The sequence below is a fragment of the Amphimedon queenslandica genome, unplaced genomic scaffold (genome assembly GCF_000090795.2).
Source record: "Amphimedon queenslandica unplaced genomic scaffold, v1.1 AMPQUscaffold_13470, whole genome shotgun sequence".
NCBI classification, from domain to species: Eukaryota; Metazoa; Porifera; class Demospongiae; order Haplosclerida; family Niphatidae; genus Amphimedon; species Amphimedon queenslandica.
The window spans coordinates 69,009-88,803 of NW_003546294.1; the positions used below are offsets into that span (position 1 = coordinate 69,009).

The following is a 19,795-nucleotide window of genomic DNA, read 5'->3' on the forward strand; positions in this document are numbered from 1 at the left end:
AGAGAGAGAGAGAGAGAGAGAGAGAGAGAGAGAGAGAGAGAGAGAGAGAGAGAGAGAGAGAGAGAGAGAGAGAGAGAGAGAGAGAGAGAGAGAGAGAGAGAGAGAGAGAGAGAGAGAGAGAGAGAGAGAGAATTATTATGCTTTTAATCTCTTTATTCAAAATATCACACAGTCAACCCCAATATTTTATTTTATTTTATGAAGATGTTATAACTCTATTGCTGTAGGGTATAGCAGTGCCTCGTGTTAATCTTGCCAGACAGTCAGCAGCATTCATTGCAATACAGGACCTTCACAAAGCCGGAGAGCTTGACGAGCATTTGAAGCCTTTGTCTCGCGATGATGATGATTCTGATGATGAGAACAAAGAGAAAAAAGAAGCAAAGAAAATAAAAAATGCAGGAACTAACAGAAAAGTGACATATTACAAGAATGAGGTAAATACAAATCATTGATGTACTTCATTGCACATCTTTTATGATTGCAATTATAATTTATTAAATTAGTATACATTACTTGATGATTACCTACTTTTGGTGATATGTGTACTATTAGGTTCCAAGTTGTCTTAAAGAGAGTTTCCCTTATATTGGTAAGAATTTCCTGTATGTGTTTATACTGGGGGAAGGAACTTCATTGACTACACTTGGTATTCTCACTAGTAAACGGATCCCAGTTACTAAAGTAAGATTAACATGTGCTAAACAAGAAATGGATTGTAGCACCTTGTATGCAATACAAATTCCATTTATAGTAGCATTGTTGATAAAGTTTTCAATCAGTTTTCATATTAATTTGAAATTCTAGTAACTCAAACTTTCTATATAGCATAACAGCATGATGTGTGTATCAGTTGTGTAATAAAAAATTAAGAATTAATTTAATTACTTTGTAAATATTTTTGTGAAAGACCATAGACTATACATGTGCACAATCGTGTGTGAAGGTTATATTTATATCATCTTTATAGTTATTTATATTATTAGATTCCTCAATTTCCTCTCTTCGCTGGCCATTCAACAATAAATGTCTCCTTTGAAGAACATTTATTCGATGCTACAATACAAGAACTGGAGGTACTAAAGAAATTCCACGAGATAATTTTCACGGATATTATATCAATTAAAGGAGAAGACCTTAAGCTCTCTTTTGAAACTTCAGACAGTTCTTATCTCATAGTCCCGGTCACTGTCTATCAGCTTGGTTGTCCACTACAATGCTTTGTGGATATAGAAACAGCAAAAAATATGATAATAGCAGCTGAGAGGGGAAGGAAAGCGGAGGATCTTGCTTCTCCTACTTGGCCTTTTGACTGGCCAGATAAACTTGTCTTTAAATCTTATGTTGAAGAAACGTCTCATGATCAGTTCCAGCTTTATGAGGTCCTGTCTTACAATCCAGAGGAAACTCCTTTATCTCTTTTTCCAGGAGAATCAACCAAATCCTATTTTGAGTATTTTTTAAATAAATACGGCTACTCTATTGTGTATATATGTGATCCATCTCTGACTTGCAAACCAGTCAGCATGGGAGTGAATGGTGTAAGGTTATTGGTATCGCGTTTTAAAGATACCAACAGATCCTCTGCCTCTGCTCCTGATGATGAATCCTCTCAAAGGTCAAGTGAGATTCGATTATTTCCAGAGCTATGCAAAGTGTGGCCTATCCCGGCCTCTTTCTGGAAATTGTGTCGCTGTGTGCCGTCAATCATTCACAGGCTGGTTGGGTTTTTATTGGCAGAGGAGCTTGCCCAGTCCATATCGAGTTTTACTGGAATAGGAGTGACAGAAGTTTACGAATATCGATGTCATCCTGATATTATGAGGGAAGGAGAGCCAAATGAAATGGAACACAACAGTGAGTCTGTATTTCATTGGAGAGATGGTGGTTACATTGTTGATGCTGATACATCAAACCAGCTGCATTCACAAGTCAATGCTGAGGGCGTAATAAGAGGTCCTTCTAATTCTCTACTCCTTCAGTCACTAACTGGTACTTCTGCTAAAGATTCCTTTGATCTCGAGAGATTGGAAACACTCGGAGACTCATTCCTCAAACTCGCTGTCTCTGTGAGTCTCTTTTGTGGCCGTGGTAAAGACCACGAGGGGAAGCTCACTCGCTCTCGTATTAACAGGATCTCTAATTTTAATCTTTCATTTCTTGCAAAGAAGAAGGGCCTACCTGGCCTGTTACAGACCGAGCAGTTTGAGCCTCTTAGTGGGTGGATACCGCCTGGCTTTAGCTTAAGGTAAATTAAATAAAAACTTCTTAATTTTAGCAGCTTTAAAAATTCAATAGTTTTTTTTATAAGAGATTGGCGTAAAGCTTTATTTGCATTTATAATCTATCCATGCATTTATTTTACTGTACATTAGCTTATTTACAATAATATTTTATGCTTTTTTTTCTCGTTTCAGTCTGGACTCTGCTTTACCTGATCATGTTCCTCCTAATACTCTACCAGCTGTTATACAAAAATACTATTACCATAAAGTCACTGATAAGGGAATTGCAGACTCAACTGAGGCGTTGCTGGGTGCGTACCTCATTGCCGGGGGACTGGGAGCAGGATTTAGTTTCCTTGACTGGCTGGGACTTCAAAAGCCAACAGAATCATCTTCCTTCTCTCAAGATGTGACAATGAGCTCTTGTAATGTAAGCAGAAAGCAATCACAGAGCAGCTTGATGAGCATTGAAGAAGCATCTCCTTGCATTAATCCAATTTTATTACAAAATTCTACTCACGTTTTCTCTTCTTGCTGCCTCCCTCCACCACCCTCACTGCTTGATAGCAGCGCACCAGATACCACAATAGACAAGTTGCTCTCTTCAGCAGTCCCTGGAGGAGGCAGGAGTTCACTGTATGATAAACTAAGCTGGGATTTCAGTGACCGTGCTCTCCTGTTGCAAGCCCTCACCCACCCATCGTACAGCAATAAAAATAGAGTCACTCGCTCATATCAAAGATTAGAGTTTCTGGGAGATGCTGTATTGGATTATCTCATTACTTGTTGCCTCTATACTGAGTTCCCATCATACACTCCTGGTCAGATTACTGAGACCAGATCTGCACTGGTCAATAATGTCACTTTTGCTGAGATTGCTGTCAAGAAGCTCTCCCTTCATACCTATCTTCTTTATTTGTCTCCCTCGCTTTTTCGAAAGATCACAGAGTATGTGGAGTTCCTTCAAGAGGATGAGAGGGAGAGTGGCAGTGAAAAAGAATTAATTTATTGTCGCTTTGGTGATCAATCTGAGGTACATACAGTATATTTACTTGAAACACTTAATTTCATAGTCTTAGTATTCAATGCTTGGATACAAATTTTACAAAATGACACTGCTTTGGTTACTATTACTGTTAATTGTGTTTTATGTAGAATGTCCATGAAGAAATGAATGGTGACATTGCTATGCTTGAAGAAGAGGAAGAGGCTGATATAACAGAGTTAGAGCCTCCCAAAGTATTAGGGGATGTCCTTGAGTCTTTGGCTGGTGCTCTGTTTCTAGACAGTGGAATGAGCCTGGAGACTGTATGGTCATACTTCTATCCTTTCTTCAGGCCACTTATTGGTAAGGACAAAATCAAAGCAATATTGCTAATTTTATTTTATCTTATTTTATAGAGAGTTTTAAAGAGAAGGGCCCACCAGTTCATCCTATACAAGAACTAATGAGAACTGAGCCATCAGTTGAAATAATGCAGAGGTAAGCCTATAGCTCTCATGCAAGTGATTGTCATATGTGATTTGATCATAGTTCAACTCGGAGATCAAAGCATCGTTGCACAATAAAGGTGATTGATAAGGATATTCAGGTCTCTTGCATTGCTGAGAGTTATAAAACTGCAAAGAATGGAGCTGCCAAAAGAGTCATCAGAAAAATCAAAGAAATCGGGAAAAATCGGCAAGATATGGCTGACGATTAACAATCATCAAAATGACAGTATATATTTAAAGAGTCATAAGTATATACGTATCATGTGTGTAAGAGCATAGTTCAACACTATGAGTATTATATTTATCTAAATTTTTATTCTACAAATTTATAATAATAGTTATCATTGTGAAAGTTGTGTTCTCCTGATACGTGACTCAATATGCGTCCCTCAAGCAGTGTCTGTCCATAATCGACAGCTTCTTCTACATTATTAACAATCCTCTCATTAAGCAACCAGTCAACCATATCAATCCCAGTAAATACTGAATCATAGGACTGAAATATATACCTATTTATTAAAAATATTTTAAGTATTGCTAAAATTGAATTAAAAATAGTAAGCTAGATAGAAACTGCAGAGCTGTGATAAAAATAAAATTTTCTTCTAGCCGTTTTTGACAAAATACCCTATATTATAGTACAAGGTCTTTGGCCCAATTTGAGCAACGTTAAAAATTTGTAAAAATCTAACAAACTTTCTACACAACATAAATACATGTATATGTGTAATGTTGCTGTACATTTATTATAATTATTATTATTAATAGTGATCAAAATGTTAGTGTACATCGTTATCATTGATTCGTGAGATGTATTATGCTAATGAAGTCAGTATGATGTATGATTGATTTATAATTATTAACAATTAACTAAGTGATCTTGTGTGAATTTTTGTTCCTGATACTTGGACTTGAGAAGCTAAGATTGATCATTCAACTCACTATATATGCATCAGAAAAAAATTATAAAAATAAAGAATTCTCAAATTTTCATTTTTCAAAATTTGGCCAAAGTCCCTGTACAGTACGAGAAATTCTCAAACTTTCTATGCAACATAAGTGTAAGTATATGTATCAAAAAATTTAAAAATTAAGAATTCTCTAAATTTTATTTTTGACACTGAAGACACTGTTATAGTACAGGATCTTTGGCCTCAAACTCTAAATTCCCAATACTGTGTACAACAGTAATCAAGTTCTACAAGAGTAATCAAGTTCTACAACCCAGAACTCCAGTTGCAGCTAATTCATAAAAAATCTAATTTTGATCGGAATCTTTTACTCAGCATAAAAATATCAAGCCATTTTTGAATAATTTGGCCATAGTACAGCAGGGTCATTGGCATCAACTTGAAAAATAGTATTTTTTAAACTTCAATAGTTATAATTTTGTTTTTTTGTTTTTACCTTTTGTCAGACACAATGTCATCCTTGCACTTTTGAAGATAGTTGTTCTTAAAAATGTTACACAAAGTCATTTGCGCAACGGTTAGCTCATTTTCCTCAGGCAGTTCTACGACTTCAACTTTAAAAAAACACCCTCTTAGCCTGAATAATGGGAAGAATATTTATAATAAAATTAATATTCACTTTATTTGCTTTTATATAATACTTACCTGCTGTATGCTTTTAGCCAGAACCAGTGCTTCTCAAAACCAAAAACAATAAATACAAAAAATCCCTACAAAAAAAGAAAAAAATTTTGTTACAAAGGGAGAATCGAACCGTTGACTCTCTGGAAGCTAAAAATAAATTCTCAAAAAAATTATTATATTGCAACATCCTGTTCCTGTTCACACTTCAAGGTGTTAACAAGGTGACAAAAAGAACTTGTAAAATTTATTTCATGAGATTTAATTCAATGCCTTTAGACTTTAGCATTCACTACATGCACTAAAAAATAATATTCTCCATACCTGACCGAAATTAGTTACATTATCCAAAACAACTGCAGCAACAAAGACACCAGAGATAGAACTATCAACCAACTGCCAGAAAACAACCAGAATACCCTATGAACACATACATAATAAATAATTGGCCTTTTCATGAATATTTTTATAGTTATAACTGGGAAAGCATTGATGATGGACATTGCTAAGAGCATAAACATCTAACAGATTATGTGATAAAATTGGGAGGTGTTCTTGGAGTCCCAGAAAGTATGACTTTAAAAATTACCATGCCTCAAAAACTTAGCATCACAAGAATTACCCAACAGCATACAGCATGTAATCAGACCAAACTTACCACGAGGCAGGAGAAGATGAGAAATATAGCCAGCACAAGAAAAGGAGTGAGAGATTTACCGGACTCATCTCGCTCCTGTGTACCAGTGTTCTCAAAAGTGTAGGAATAGAAACGAGATGATACTTCGGAATCTGCAGGCGAACTGCTTTTAGTTGAAATAAGAATTTCACTCTCTCTCTCTCCTTCATTGTTATTAGTAGATACAGATACACTATGATTATTATTAGTGCCATTCCTCCCTGAAGATAAGAGGTATGTCCTCTCATTGGCGTCTTGTGTGTCCGTATTCCATTGCTCTTGATTCTTGTTCACATTGATAATGATTATGATCACTAGAACTAGGCCAGCAATGAACGCACTTAACAGAAATGCTACTGAAATGACAAGCTGTAAAAACAAAAGTATATTTATTTAAGATTCTATAAATAATTTATTATTTTACCTGTGGCAATCCAAACATGAAGCTTGTGCTCATTTTATTCTGAGGCTTTGAACATGCCTCTAGCAGTACTGTAGCAAAAACAGGCACTCTGCAATAATTAAGTAATAATACTATAATAGCATTGGTAATGGCCCTTACCCCCAGGCAGTGATGAACATAGGCCACCATATTTTCTTAGCAATTGAGAGACCTTTCTTTATCAATACAATCAATCCAATGCAGAGACATATGAGCCAGAGCCTTGAGGAGAACACTCCAATGAAAAATATGGCAAATAGGACATAGTCCCAGTAGACTCCTTTAGTAGCTAACTGATCTAGTGCTATACTGCCCATGCACTCCAATAACTGTGAATAGCTTAGAGTGAATGGAGGAAGAATAGTACAGGCATGCTATTCACCTGAGCAAACATTAGATGCATGACTATTGTATGAGTGTAGGACTTGTATCTCTTTGATAAAATGAATAATATAAAAACCCAAATCTACAATAGGAAGATACATTAAATAATATAAGAGAATAGGAAGATACAATAAATGATATAATAGAATAGGAAGACATAATAAATAATACTAAGAGAATAGGATATTATACATTAAATGATATAAGAGCTATAGGACTCACAAGGCAGAGTATAGCAATAGATGATGCATTGAGTCTAGTGACATATAATGTATGCTCATAGCTGCTCTCTTCAGCCCACCTCACTGTCACCATCCTGGCTGTTACATACATCAGTGGAGCTGATACTAATGTACCAAATACAATTGAAGATGCAATCTATGTGTAAAAGAATTATAAAATGGATTCAATATAGACTGGATTACAATAGGGACAACAGTGCTGTATTGAGAAGCATATATGAAGACTGTGGGAGCAGTTGGGAATGTGCAGTAGAGGAATCCAAAGGAGGCTATGCTGTTCAGTGTACTGTTGTCATCAACTTCAGCTCTTAGAAACAGATCCACTGTCACGTAGCCAATCAAAGGCAAAATGATACTGTAAGAGATGAAATATGTACACTGTAGTCTCGCCACGCCCCTTCGCCGCAGGTAGCGAAGGGGCGTGGCGAGACTATGTACACTGATAAGTTATAAGATTCATTTTCACTTTTTTCCAATAACAAAAACAAATATAATATTGGCAAATCAGTATTCCAAATGAGCCAAATTGATAATACCAAGAAGAGATTTTCTACTAACCTTTTAGCAATGATAAGCAGTGTTGATACAAATATGGTATAGCCAGTGACCTTGCCTAGCTTGCCAACCATGAAGAGTCCAATGTTAAAGAGAGCACAGGGAGCATATGCACCTCCAACAAGAGTTAGGAAGCTATCAAGCCAGCCCGGGAATGAAGTGTGGGACCAATACGAGATAATGACATTTACAACGAGGCCAAGGAGAGTCATGAACATGATTGGATTTATGAGCAAATAGAAAAAAGTTTTTCCCACAATGACTGGTATTCGTTTGCACGTTAGTCTAGACCGTGTTGATTGCTTCGAGTATTCCAACATGAAGAATCCTATCGGGTTTATGATGGCGAGGGAAATGGGAGCAAAGAGATAGAGGTAGCTTGAGAAATTAAAGCCACCTGGGTCATCCTTGCTGTAAAGAGCTTCAACTAAGAGGAAGAGAGAGGAGAAGGGAAGGGAGCATGTGTGTTTAGTCTTACCATGGTCTTACATAATAACACATAATGCTCACCTATTGGTAATCCAAGGGCAAAGTCATTTGATTGAGTTGCAAAAATCCCATACAATCCAGACCTACCAATCTTCCTCGTTATAGCAAGAGAGAGGCCCACGACGAGGACAAATACAATAAACTTTGCTGTTAGTATGCTTCCGAGGAAAGCCCAAGAGACCTGGCTGAGATCGAGTATAGCCAAGTTCCTAAACAAGAGAGCAGGTAGTGCGAGCTTACCAACTAAAGTGGTAATGCTACGGGCCTCTCTCGGATCTATGAGTTTAAAACGACCAAAGAGATATCCCAATAGTATGACAGCGAAGGATTGCGCTATGGCAGAGAAAAAGCTGACAGCCATAGCTAGCAGCTTGCTTGAAGGAGTGGCTTTTCCCAGCAAATCAATTACAAGGATATTCATATTTTTTTACTAATTATTATTTTACAAGACATGTTCGTTGTAATAATAATGATAATAATAATAATAATAGTACTTGTGACAAATAAAGTGTGAGGGTCTAAAGCACAAAAAATAAGAAAAAGACTACAGTCTATAACATTTATCTCCAGAACAAATAATAATAATAATAATAATAATAATAATAATAATAATAATAATAATAATAATAGCAACAATGCATTACATTGAATTATCAATGAAAGAAGAAAAGAGAAGGGAAGCTAATGCATGCATGATATTAAAATTATACTGATCAATAGAGGAGATGGTGTGTGTGCTTTAAGAAAAAGGAAGGGAAATTAAAGAATGAAAGATTGTTTCATTGCTCTGAGGAAGTAGGATGAGAGTCTCTCTTTGAAGAACTATGATGCCTTTTGATGTACAAATCAAGTAGTTTGGTCTAAATGCAAAAGGAGGGAAGAGCATTAATGCAATTGGGGAGTAAAATGAAATAAATGCAGCCAAGGAAATCATAAATGCAAGCCTACAAATTGCTATTAGAAATTAAAGCCAATTCAATTATAATACTACTATTACCATTATTTTCATGTAATTATCATTATTGTTATTATTATTATCATTATTATTATTATTATTATATTTTATCTTTACCTGTGATGAGGTGAGAACCGACAGAAATGGTCTTAGATCTTCACCAACTATTCCATGTATTTCAACTAAACAGAATACGCTTGCCTTGCGTATGCTGCTTTCCTCATGACGATAACCCTGTGATAGGATACACATGAATCAAGCACATCATGAATCAAGTACATCATGAATCAAGTACATCATGAATCAAGTACATCATGAATCAAGACATCATGAATCAAGTACATCATTAATCAAGACATCATGAATCAATTACATCATGCATCAATACTTGACGAATTTCCTAAACTGACCTGTACAATACCAGGAACCATGTCGTTCAGTCTTTCTGATATACAGCTCTCATCAGAATGACTCACAACCTATTAATAATAATTATTATATTACAATAGCCTAACTCCCATGATTGAGCAATATTTTAATACTTGAACTACATGTACACATACAGATGTACATGTAATGTGCTCATGTGCTCTCAATCTATTACAAGTCTGTATAGGTCTCCATACAATATCAGTTTCTCTACCTTTGATATAAGTTTGAGTGCTCCCAGAGAGCTAGCATCAGCTCCTTTAGAGACGAGTGGTATGAGTATATCCAGCACACGAGGAGGCGGTAGTGCAGCTGCCAATGGACTGAAGAGGTCCTCTGCTGCCTGACTCACATTACAGTCGGTTTCCTGATACGAGCTGAGTGACTGGTTCGTGAGCTGCTCCGTGAACTGGGTTAGTCCGGGCGGACGAGCTTTTACTAGTTCACGAATGACACGTAGCGACATTGTACGGACTAGACCATCAGAATCCTGTAGGAACAAAAAATATTTAAATAAATAAAATACACGAGTATCAATTATAATGCACTGTTGGATGTTTGTTAGTTTTAATTTTTAAAGTTATTCTTGTGTCTTACATTAGTGCATGAAACCAGAGTGGTCATTGCATCTGAGATGTGATCCTTCCAGTTGTTGTAATCAAATGACTTTGCTAGTGAAAAGATGGACTGGATCGCAGTCGTACGCACTTTAGAACTAATAAAAAAAGAGAAAGTGATGATTAAAAATTTTAGCAAAGTTAACAGACTACGAAAATACTTCACAAAAATACTTAAAAGGAATTCAAGATTTGTTAGTCATTACTTGTTGGTATCTTTAATTTGCTTCAATAGGAGGGCAATTTGATCTCGTGGCTCACCTAAAAAGACAAATAATTATACATACAAGTAATAGCACTAAAAGAATCAGTATTAGAATCAGTGTTAGAATCAGTATTAGAATCAGTGTTAGAATCAGTATCAGAATCAGTATTAAAAAGCACTAACCATCAGGATCTGGTGATCCAAAGTCAAGCATTGGTAGAGTGGATATAAAATGATCCAACATGAAACCTTGAGACGAAGGTGGGCGTGGCAACAGTGGATTCCTCACACCGTTAGCATAGCCCCTCCCACCTCCAGCAAGAGAAGCCGTAATGTATTCCGACTGAGAGGACATTGGACGCTGGTACCGGTCACGTGGTTTACTATGACCACCACCACCTCCTCCTCCTCCTCCTCCTACCATCAAGCTATGATTAAAATCCTGAAGTTGAGTAGTGGCCATCATTCTCTCCGGGTCGACACTACGGGCCCTAGGAGGCAAGGCAGACCCTGGCCCTCCTTGACGAGAGGATGGGCGTGGTATCTTAGTAGGCGTTAACCCAGAGGGGGTGCCCCGGCCAGTCGGGACTGGTACTCTACTACTACGCTGGGTCTGGGGAGTGCCGGATTTGGGTGTGGTGTGATCGGGCGGCGCCTCGTGTCTGTTCGAGACAATGTTAGGAGACGATGAAGACATTTGGCGATAAGATGGAGATAAAGGTTGAACCTGTCGCTGGGGAGGTCCACTGCTCATTGAAGAAGTACCAGAGTGGGATCCCATGGTGTGGGATTTCGATTTGGGAACTGCACGAGACGTGGGCGAAGGTGGAACAATCTCATCATCATCACTGCTGTTCCCATCTTGAATGTATCCTTTCACTATACGCTCAGCATTCTCCTGTAATGCATTCATTAAAAAATTAATAATGTCCATAATAAGAACACATGTACATGTACATGTATACATATCAAAAATGTAATGAGAATGGAGAATTCTCTCCTAGCCATTTTTGAAAAAAATACCCTGTACTATAGTACAGGGACTTTGGCCCCAATTTTTGAGCAGCTTAAAAAATTCATAAAAATTTCAATTTTGATCAGAATCAGCTCAAGCTTTCTACACAACATAAGTACATGCATACGTATCAGAAAAATTATAAAAATGGATAATTCTCTAATCTTCATTTTTGGCGAAATTTGGCCAAAGTCACTGTGCTATAGTACAGGGACTTTGGCCCGATTTTTAAGCAACTTTAATAATTCGTAAAAAATCCAATTTCAATCAGAACCAGTTCAAAATTTTTACCCAACATAAATACATGCATACGTATCAGAAAAATTATAAAAATGGATAATTCCCTAATCTTCATTTTTGCTGAAATTTGGCCAAAGTCACTGTACTATAGTACAATGACTTTGGCCCGATTTTTAAGCAACTTTAATAATTCATAAAAAATCCAATTTTGATCGGAACCAGTTCAAACTTTTTATCCAACATAAATACATGCATATGTATCAGGGAAAAATTATAAAAATGAAGAATTCGCTCCTAGCAATTTTTCACCCAAAAACCCTGTACCCAATTTTCGAGCAAAATGGAGAATTCTCTCATAGCCATTCGACAAAATATCTCAGCTGTATTATAGTACAGTTTCATGTTCACATACCTTGAGATTATGTGGCACTCCTCTGAGTAACAATGAGAATACTGATGCATTCAGATCAAATAGACCAGTAACGACACGTTGACTTGCTTTACGTACTTCAAGGCTTTTAGGCTCCAGCGTCAACGCTAAGAGTTTAGTGAATGCCTGTCTGGTCTCTGTGCATTAAATAGAAAATTAAGTTTAATTTTGTGAACACTAAAACAACAGATAATCAACACTTTCTCCTCTTTCTCTGTCTTCCTCTCCTCTCCATCTCTCTCCCTCCTCCTCTCCCTCCCTCCCTCCCTCTCTCCCCTTCTCCTCCCTCCCTCTCCTCACTCTCTCTCCCTCCTCCTCCTCTCTCTCCCTCTCTTCTTAACCAGAAGTCTCTTTGAAGTCTTCAGAGTCAATCATTGGTACAAGCTCATGTACATATTCCAGCCAGGCTTGCTTCACTTTCACAGTCATTGGTTGTGCTGGATCAGTTAGTATACGACACAATACACTGAACTGGGATGATGGATCAAATGCTTTCCTACAAAAATAAATTTTTAAAATGATACTAATATCCATTATTACATGTATGACAATTAATGTACATGTATCTGCAGGCTGAGTGTCAAATTTTTGTGAATCACTAAAAAATTTCTTGATTTTAGCATATTTTTTGTAAGCTTCAGTTAAACCATACAAAATTCCTAACTGTACATAGTAGGTACTTCATAAATATTTCCTGTAAATTCTCATACAGATCCTCCTTCTTAACTAACCTAACATGTTCCAGTACAAGTTGTACTTTATACTGAACTGATTTGAGCATGTCATTCCCTTGCTTCTGCAATAGTTTCAGTAACAGTATGTAGATCCAGTCATTCAAGTGGATCCTGTGACTCTGTATGAATCTAGTCAGTGTCTCAAGGAACATACCATAGACCTAATAATAATAACAATAGATAATGATAATAATAACATTGCATTCACTAACTTGAGAATTAGTTTCAGCAAAGAATCTTTTAAAGACATCTTTGACTTTCGAAATATCAGATGCACTGCAAGTGACAGAATATCAAAAATAAAATAAAATACACATGAGAGAGAAGGAGAGAGAGAGAGAGAGAAGGATAAAGAGAAAGAGTTATTGAGAGCAAAGAAAGTGAACTACATTACGTTAATTCGTGATCACTCTCCAGTAGGAGGTGAAGCTGTGCAATCCCATCCTTTCTCTCAGACCAGGTCTTTGATGTACATAACTTAATTAACTCGTCTAAATCCTATGAGAAATTGATAAGTAAATGAACACACACACAGATGTGCATGTAATGTCTATACACACATTATTACAAATATTAATGTACAATGTACAAGTGACTTACAGTTATTGGATTAGGATATTTTGATGTTGCGTAAGGCGTGACTGACATCTCAGAGGAAACCGAGAAAGCCGATCGATCGGACGTGATGCTAGCAGTATCATCATCATCATCGATCATACCACTGCTAGGGGCAAAACCAACCTGAAGGAGAAACACAAGATTATTAGTACCACTACTTTATACATAGTACCAAGAGAAGAGAATAAAATACTCATTACATAGTACTAACGGGTTATTAAACGCCCTTTGTTGTTAAGCGCCTAGTTTCTATTAGGTTCCTAGCTCAATGTACATGTAGCTCTTAGCATGGGTCTATTAAGGGCAGTACAAAACGGTAAGAGTCCAAACAGCAGGAGTCCAGACACTTTATAAACGTGGTGGCCACAAACCACACTGTCAAAAGAATATTCTTCACCATCTGCCATTCTAAACGCCTAGTGTTTTTATTAAGCGTCCATTTTTCTGCCATTTTCTATATAAGCGCCTACGCTTAATAACCCGTTAGTACGGTAGTACTAGACTACCAGTACCACAAGTACAGTTACTTTCACAAGTACTGTCCAGTACTTTATACGTGGTGATTCTGGACGAGAGAACTAACTTAAGCTTATTGCTATAAATTTTAGTGATTGGTAGGTTATAATGTGGCAGATTTGTTGCCATGTGCTATTGAGCATGCATTTACATATATGTACATAATGATACAAAATGGATGGTTTTACTTTAATGAATGGCTATCAAAGCACTAAAATTAGCCAAATAAATTTCCACACTTCAAAATTACGAAGTACATGTACATACATGTACATGGCATTCTACATGTACATGTAAGTAAACCATCTATGATGGATCCTCTCCACTCGACTAACGTACAATTTGTGTAAGTGAATCGTGAGTTAATTTAGGTAATGCTTTCCTAGACAATGATGATGACTTCCTAGCAGGTGAACTGTCCCTGCTACTCCCTCCAATACCAGGGCTCTTGGCTCGTGGTGGACGATGGCGACCGGACGGAGTCACGGGTCTATCCTCAGACGTCTTACGTGAGCTACCAGTACGAGACGATGGACGAGCAGGAGCGCCTAAACTGGACTGACTGGCGTCCGATAAAAGGTTGTCGCTGGATTGACCAGATTTGGAAAGAGGCGGCTTAGTCGCAGGTAGAGCCGGCTCTGTTGTTCGCCTGTTCTTAAGGACAGGGGCACGGATTGTAGGGGTACGGATCTTGATTGAAGGGACACTCCCTCCTCTGGACGGGGGGAGGGAATCGCCTCCCTCTGAACTGTTCTGAAATAATAAATCAGACTTCTTTACTTTAGGCCTGTGGAGATAGGGAGAGAGAATGGAAAATGAGTTAAATGACATAATATAGCAAGCCATATCCTCTTAAAGCTAAGATATAACTTAAGTCCCTTAATTGTTATTGGAGATTTGGCTCAACTAATTTTGAGCAATTTTTAAAATTTTAGTTTGATAATTACTGCTACATGTATGTGTATTATTAAAGGTCCTTTGCTAAACTCAATAAAATCAAAGTATGAACGATTAAAGAAGTGTACTGTAGGATATCAACTAACTTTATTTGTGATAATTGGACAGGAGGTGCTGGCGGTTCCCCGTCCAGCTGTCTCTTCTCGTCTCTGAGGTGCTTCTGTATCTGACTATCAAAAGTATTGAAGAGTCTATCAGCAGCTGATGGATAATGAGAGTGGTAACCCCAGAATGCCCTGTATGAGAGAGAGAGAGAAGCGGTAAAAAATAAATTCATTATTACACTAATTCATTATTTTAACAACATAATTTACACAATGTATACATATTTAATTCAATAATGTTACAATCATTATTATTATTAATCAATAATTACCTTCTCATTAATTTTCTTGCAGTAGCATCAGCGTCCTTCACTCCTTTAACAATGGCTTCCTCCAGTGTGCTACCGGCCCTATCCAGTATACCAGTGTCCCAGTTTCGTGTCAATAGTTCGATGATCTCGGCACAACTTTTACGCGTGATCGCAGACTTTGCTTGAAAACCTTGTACCACAGGACCAATCAATCGGTGATTAGGACAATTCTAATAATAATAATAATAATAACAACAATGAACGGGGTATTCTAGTTGTATCTTAATTTAATTTTAGTTGAGCGTGCGACATTTTTGTCATTAGTAATTCAATCACTAATAATTAATTTGCTTTATCTCCTATTAACTCTCTCTATTATATGTATAGTTAATCAAATATTAGCAGTACAACTTGTGAATGTGCTAGCCACTTATGTGAAGTGTTACATATACAATACACATACATGTATATTGCGCACACAATTATACACAAACACATAGAAATGTACCTACATGTACATGTACATGTATACTATATACATATATACATGTACATGTATACTATATACACGTGTACATGTATATGCATATGCCTCCTCCACCTCTCACCCTTTAATTACTAGTTTTTACTACACACAAATTGTATATGTACATACATATGTACTATACTGATATAATGTAGTAGGAGTGTGTGTACGTGCGTGTGTATTAGCAGTGGAATTATAATGAGTACAAAAAGGAAACTAACAAGGAACATAAAAGCGTGTATATCTATACACTATTGGTACCACACCTGTAATATACCTACAGTACACTACATAATACACACACACATGCATATACATGTACATAATAACTCTTCTTAAATGTAAATACACACACATATACTGTATCAATATTCTTATTCTTATTATTATTATTATTATTACCTGTATTATTACTTTCACACAGACATTAGCTGATGAAGCCATCACTTTAGCTGAATTAGGTAGAAGGGCTATTAGATGTGGTAGCATTAGCTCAGCAAACTGGAGCAGGTCAACCCTCAAATGAACAGCAAGGCAGGCAAGAGTCACACAAGCCTCTCGTACCACCTGAGACCTGAGGTCTTTCAAGGCACTCTGGTAGGGTATCTCAAGGCCTCGTAGTTGAGAAACAAAGTTTTGATAGTCGACAACTTCAGATTGAATGACAGCCCTGAGCTCTTTGAGGGAGGATACCCTGGTGTCCCACTGAGCGTCTTTGTTGCTTAGGACTTTTGATATGGAGTCCATTATCCTGTCAATATCAGCCTGAGTGAATATCTGAGAGAGGGAGGGAGGGAGGGAGGGAGGGAGGGAGAGGGAGGGAGGAAGAGGGAGAGAGAGAGAAAGAGAGAGAGGATGGAGAGAGAAATAGAGTAACTATATAATATAGTGTATACTAGAGGCACAAGAGAAAGAAATACATGTACAAATGTATATGTAATTATGTAGGACATAAAATTAAAAGAGTGAGAGGTCAGATGGGCATACATTCAAATGTGGTACATCAGTGTATGACTTCTCAAACTGAGCTTCATCAATAGCTCCAGAGCTACTCCCTCCATTACTGACAGGAGCTGAACCCTTCCTCTTCCCTCCACCACTTGTTACTGGGCCAGATCCTTGTCCCTTGCTAGCTGAAGCACTTGAAGAACAAGAGGAGAGTGAACCACTCTATTACAAAAGAAAAAGACTTGAGATCAGTATACCCTCTTTCTTAATGTATTGGGGTTTGGTCCTACTACAGTGTATATACATGCATTACATGCATAATGTTGTTATCAATTTAGCTTTTTAAAAATGAATTTACATGTACACACATGTACATGTGTACATGTAGGCAGTACACACTATTAAAAGGACAATTAATTTACAAGTATAATTATAAACTCAATTATTACTAACTCATGGGTACCTCGTCTCCATCTTCTCCACTCTCTTTGTCCAACTCGTCAAATTTTTGTAAAATGAGTTGAAGTTTAGCAGCCGGTATGTTAGTCCTCTTTGTGATGTCAATACGAACCTTCACTCCCACGTGACGATATATTTCCACCAACGACTCAATGGCTACAGATCTCACCTGAGCATTAGCATCGCCCAATAATTCACATATTGAGCCAACGTATTTAGATACTGAAATTTGACTAGTACCAAAACTAAGGAAAAAAAAACAATATGCTTTAATTTTTCTATGATTATTTACAATAAATTATACAGTACTTAAGTTTAAACTATACTGCTAATAAATGTATAGTCATTGAATATTTAATTACAGCATAAGTTTACAGCTAACACTCAGTTACTCACATCCATTGTTACATATAATGTTAATGTATTATTTCTTTATTATTTTGACTCACAAGCTAAGTGTTCTAGTTATACACAGGAGCCCTTGCTCTTTAACTCGCCAGTTTTTATGAGTTAGAATACCTTCCAAGACAGTGTCCAGTAGTTTCTAAAACAACAAAAAATGATAATAAATAAATAAATAATTACATGATTACTCATACATGTACAGAGAACAACTGTCTATACTCCCAATTCTGTCCCTATTATGTACATGTACATGTACATGTACATGTGTACATGTACATGTACTCCTTCCCCCCTCTCTCTTCCTCTCCTTACTTGTGGTGAAGTGACAGTATCCTGCATTATCTGCTGTATAAGTACTTGAGTTTTCTCTCTAACAGAGTCTTTAGCATCTCCAAGCTTCTCTCTTATTACTGGTAACACTGTAGAGATTAAAAAAATTTTTAAATGACCACTAATATAATAATGAAAAAATAAGAGAACATATTTCATATCGTTCAGCTCCTGCCTCTACAGATATCCCTTTCATTTTCTCTTTCTTATTATGACGTATCACGTGTAAAATAGAAAAAAACAACACAAATAAGTACATAGCTAATAGACAGCTCCAATGGTAAAGTGGAAAGTGTCATACTGTACACTACACAACTACATGTATATGTGCCAAAGAATCAGAGAAAAGGAGAAGTATGGGCAATAGTATGGGCAATAGTATGGGCTATATTATTGCTATGCAAAGAATCCTGGGCTGGTAATAGCTATACAGGAACATTTCAAAGTTGGCCTCAATTGGCAGCTGCACCCACAAACCAAACCAAATGACATACATTACATACAAGTAGGGGCCACTCTACAATGTATACTGACCATACAAAATACTTCCATTGCTATAATTTGCTATAGGAATATGCATATGGCGATTTAAATTTGTAATTTAGTAAAAACGAGACACAGAACATGCTGTCGTCTCGTGTGCCTATCTGGGCATTGTTTACTCATAAGAAGATATCTCTTGACACTATGGGGACTTATGTTAGTAGCAGCTGTAACACAATAACACATAAACATATGTGAACATATTATACTGTACTACTCACATTAATACACAATAATATGTACATACATGTATTGTACCATACATTAATATGTACATATTGTATTATATAGTACATCTACATATACCCACTTACATATGCTAATGTAATGCTTGAATTTCTCTTTAAATTGTATTATTATCATTATTAGCAGATCCATTGCTTGGAGACTCATCTGTGGAGAGGAAAGGAAGTCAAAAGAGGGATCACATAATTAATGAAATTACACCAAAAAGCAGCAATAGAAATTAAAGCTTTGATAGTTACACAATATGTGTCATATATTGATATGTGTCATGTACATGTATGTGCAATAATGTTGCAATATACATGTACATGTTATTGATGACTTATTAATAATGCAGTAAATAATATATACACATGTATGTTTTACTTAAACGAATGCTATAAAATGTTATGTTACATAATGCACACATTAATAATTGTATAATAAACAAACCAGATTGTTACTTCCAACAACAGTCTGGGCATTAAATAGAAACCCTAATAACTACAAATCACGCATGGGCAATAAATAGAATCAACTCTCAGAAATACGAATTGAAATGATTAGAAAGTGTGACGGGCATTAAATAGAACAGCAAAAAAATGACCGACGGTACTAGAAATAATAGTACATTTAAATAATAATTAAATAATAATAAAACTATAGGGAATTAGTGAAAAGGTAAGAGCATGTACGACACATGTATAATACATGTATTTCTGCCCATAATGTGTTGAAGATAGAGAAATATTTCCAATATTCATTTCTTTATCTCTTACTCTAAAATTGCTGCTGGACATCCAGTTGGCTAATCCCTTAATTAATTCCTCTAAATCCTCAAACTCTGCCAACTGGTTCTCTTCATTTCTCAAATATTCCAATAACTGTTCCCCTGCCTGGAGTCGAGTGTGCGTGTCCGTGTGCAATACGCCGGCTAGGATCTTGGCCTCCATGACTTCCTCCTTCTCCAAGGACTCGCACACTCTTTTTCAGATACAACCAGCCTCTGTTTGAAGAGAGAGGAGAGAGGGATGGCGATAAGTAATGGCGAGAAAGAGAGGAGAGGAACTGAGAATTATAACTAGTAGTTAATTAACTCGTGGTATACGTATATACTAAACCAATACGTATACGGAGTATTAACTTGCCACGTGGTTTCCGTATATTTTAGACACGGAGTGGGTGGGGC

At 36.7% G+C, this 19,795-nt stretch overlaps 3 protein-coding genes across 4 annotated transcripts in view; 1 reads left to right on the forward strand and 2 right to left on the reverse strand.

Moving 5' to 3' along the window:
• LOC100638678 (endoribonuclease Dicer-like) overlaps positions 1 to 3,945 on the forward strand; it is a 6,520-nt gene extending 2,575 nt beyond the window's left edge. The window contains exons 4-10 of the mRNA XM_019994554.1: positions 228 to 437; positions 556 to 684; positions 987 to 2,248; positions 2,418 to 3,258; positions 3,381 to 3,573; positions 3,627 to 3,708; positions 3,760 to 3,945. Of these exons, the coding sequence (XP_019850113.1) occupies positions 228 to 437; positions 556 to 684; positions 987 to 2,248; positions 2,418 to 3,258; positions 3,381 to 3,573; positions 3,627 to 3,708; positions 3,760 to 3,928 (2,886 nt within the window). The 3' untranslated portion in view covers positions 3,929 to 3,945. The remainder of the gene's footprint in view (positions 1 to 227; positions 438 to 555; positions 685 to 986; positions 2,249 to 2,417; positions 3,259 to 3,380; positions 3,574 to 3,626; positions 3,709 to 3,759) is intronic.
• Positions 3,946 to 3,948: 3 nt separating this feature from the next.
• Positions 3,949 to 8,524, reverse strand: LOC100638806 (integral membrane protein GPR155-like). 2 transcript variants are annotated; one of them, XM_019994558.1, is made up of 12 exons: positions 8,121 to 8,524; positions 7,614 to 8,037; positions 7,239 to 7,410; positions 7,036 to 7,191; positions 6,812 to 6,895; positions 6,550 to 6,758; positions 6,412 to 6,499; positions 5,970 to 6,356; positions 5,636 to 5,731; positions 5,336 to 5,400; positions 5,127 to 5,267; positions 3,949 to 4,228 (listed from the first exon to the last, which is right to left on the reverse strand). In XM_019994558.1, the coding sequence occupies exons 1-12, from the start codon at positions 8,518 to 8,520 to the stop codon at positions 4,033 to 4,035; spliced, it is 2,418 nt and encodes an 805-aa protein (XP_019850117.1). In that variant the 5' UTR covers positions 8,521 to 8,524; the 3' UTR covers positions 3,949 to 4,032. The 2 variants fall into 2 exon arrangements, with proteins under 2 accessions (XP_019850117.1, XP_011402850.1); XM_011404548.2 differs by lacking the exon at positions 3,949 to 4,228 and adding an exon at positions 4,462 to 4,660.
• A 29-nt stretch (positions 8,525 to 8,553) lies between these two features.
• LOC100638933 (CLIP-associating protein 1-like) lies at positions 8,554 to 19,688 on the reverse strand. The gene is made up of 23 exons (XM_019994555.1): positions 19,386 to 19,688; positions 18,696 to 18,774; positions 17,821 to 17,927; positions 17,553 to 17,647; positions 17,108 to 17,348; positions 16,684 to 16,866; positions 16,099 to 16,473; positions 15,192 to 15,400; positions 14,902 to 15,051; positions 14,198 to 14,645; positions 13,325 to 13,465; positions 13,119 to 13,222; positions 12,937 to 13,000; positions 12,722 to 12,885; positions 12,332 to 12,486; positions 11,973 to 12,127; positions 10,489 to 11,203; positions 10,307 to 10,361; positions 10,081 to 10,198; positions 9,698 to 9,973; positions 9,465 to 9,533; positions 9,172 to 9,288; positions 8,554 to 8,959 (listed from the first exon to the last, which is right to left on the reverse strand). Exons 1-23 carry the CDS (start codon positions 19,557 to 19,559, stop codon positions 8,879 to 8,881), a joined length of 4,275 nt encoding a protein of 1,424 aa, XP_019850114.1. The 5' UTR covers positions 19,560 to 19,688; the 3' UTR covers positions 8,554 to 8,878.
• Between the last annotated feature and the right edge of the window lie 107 nt (positions 19,689 to 19,795).

Bases quoted from the DNA above. Each gene is read 5' to 3' on its own strand.
- LOC100638933 (XM_019994555.1), bottom strand. From the start codon at position 19,559: ATGGAGGCCAAGATCCTAGCCGGCGTATTGCACACGGACACGCACACT. The intron at 13,466-14,197 runs GTACGTTAGTCG...TTTCTCCTTCAG, and splicing joins ACGATTCACTTACACAAATT to GTTGGTTTTGCCCCTAGCAG. The intron at 13,001-13,118 runs GTAATGTAGTTC...TGTCACTTGCAG, and splicing joins GAGAGTGATCACGAATTAAC to TGCATCTGATATTTCGAAAG.
- LOC100638806 (XM_019994558.1), bottom strand. From the start codon at position 8,520: ATGAATATCCTTGTAATTGATTTGCTGGGAAAAGCCACTCCTTCAAGC. The intron at 7,411-7,613 runs GTTAGTAGAAAA...CATCTCTTACAG, and splicing joins CTGCTTATCATTGCTAAAAG to TATCATTTTGCCTTTGATTG. The intron at 5,732-5,969 runs GTAAGTTTGGTC...ATGTGTTCATAG, and splicing joins TCATCTTCTCCTGCCTCGTG to GGTATTCTGGTTGTTTTCTG.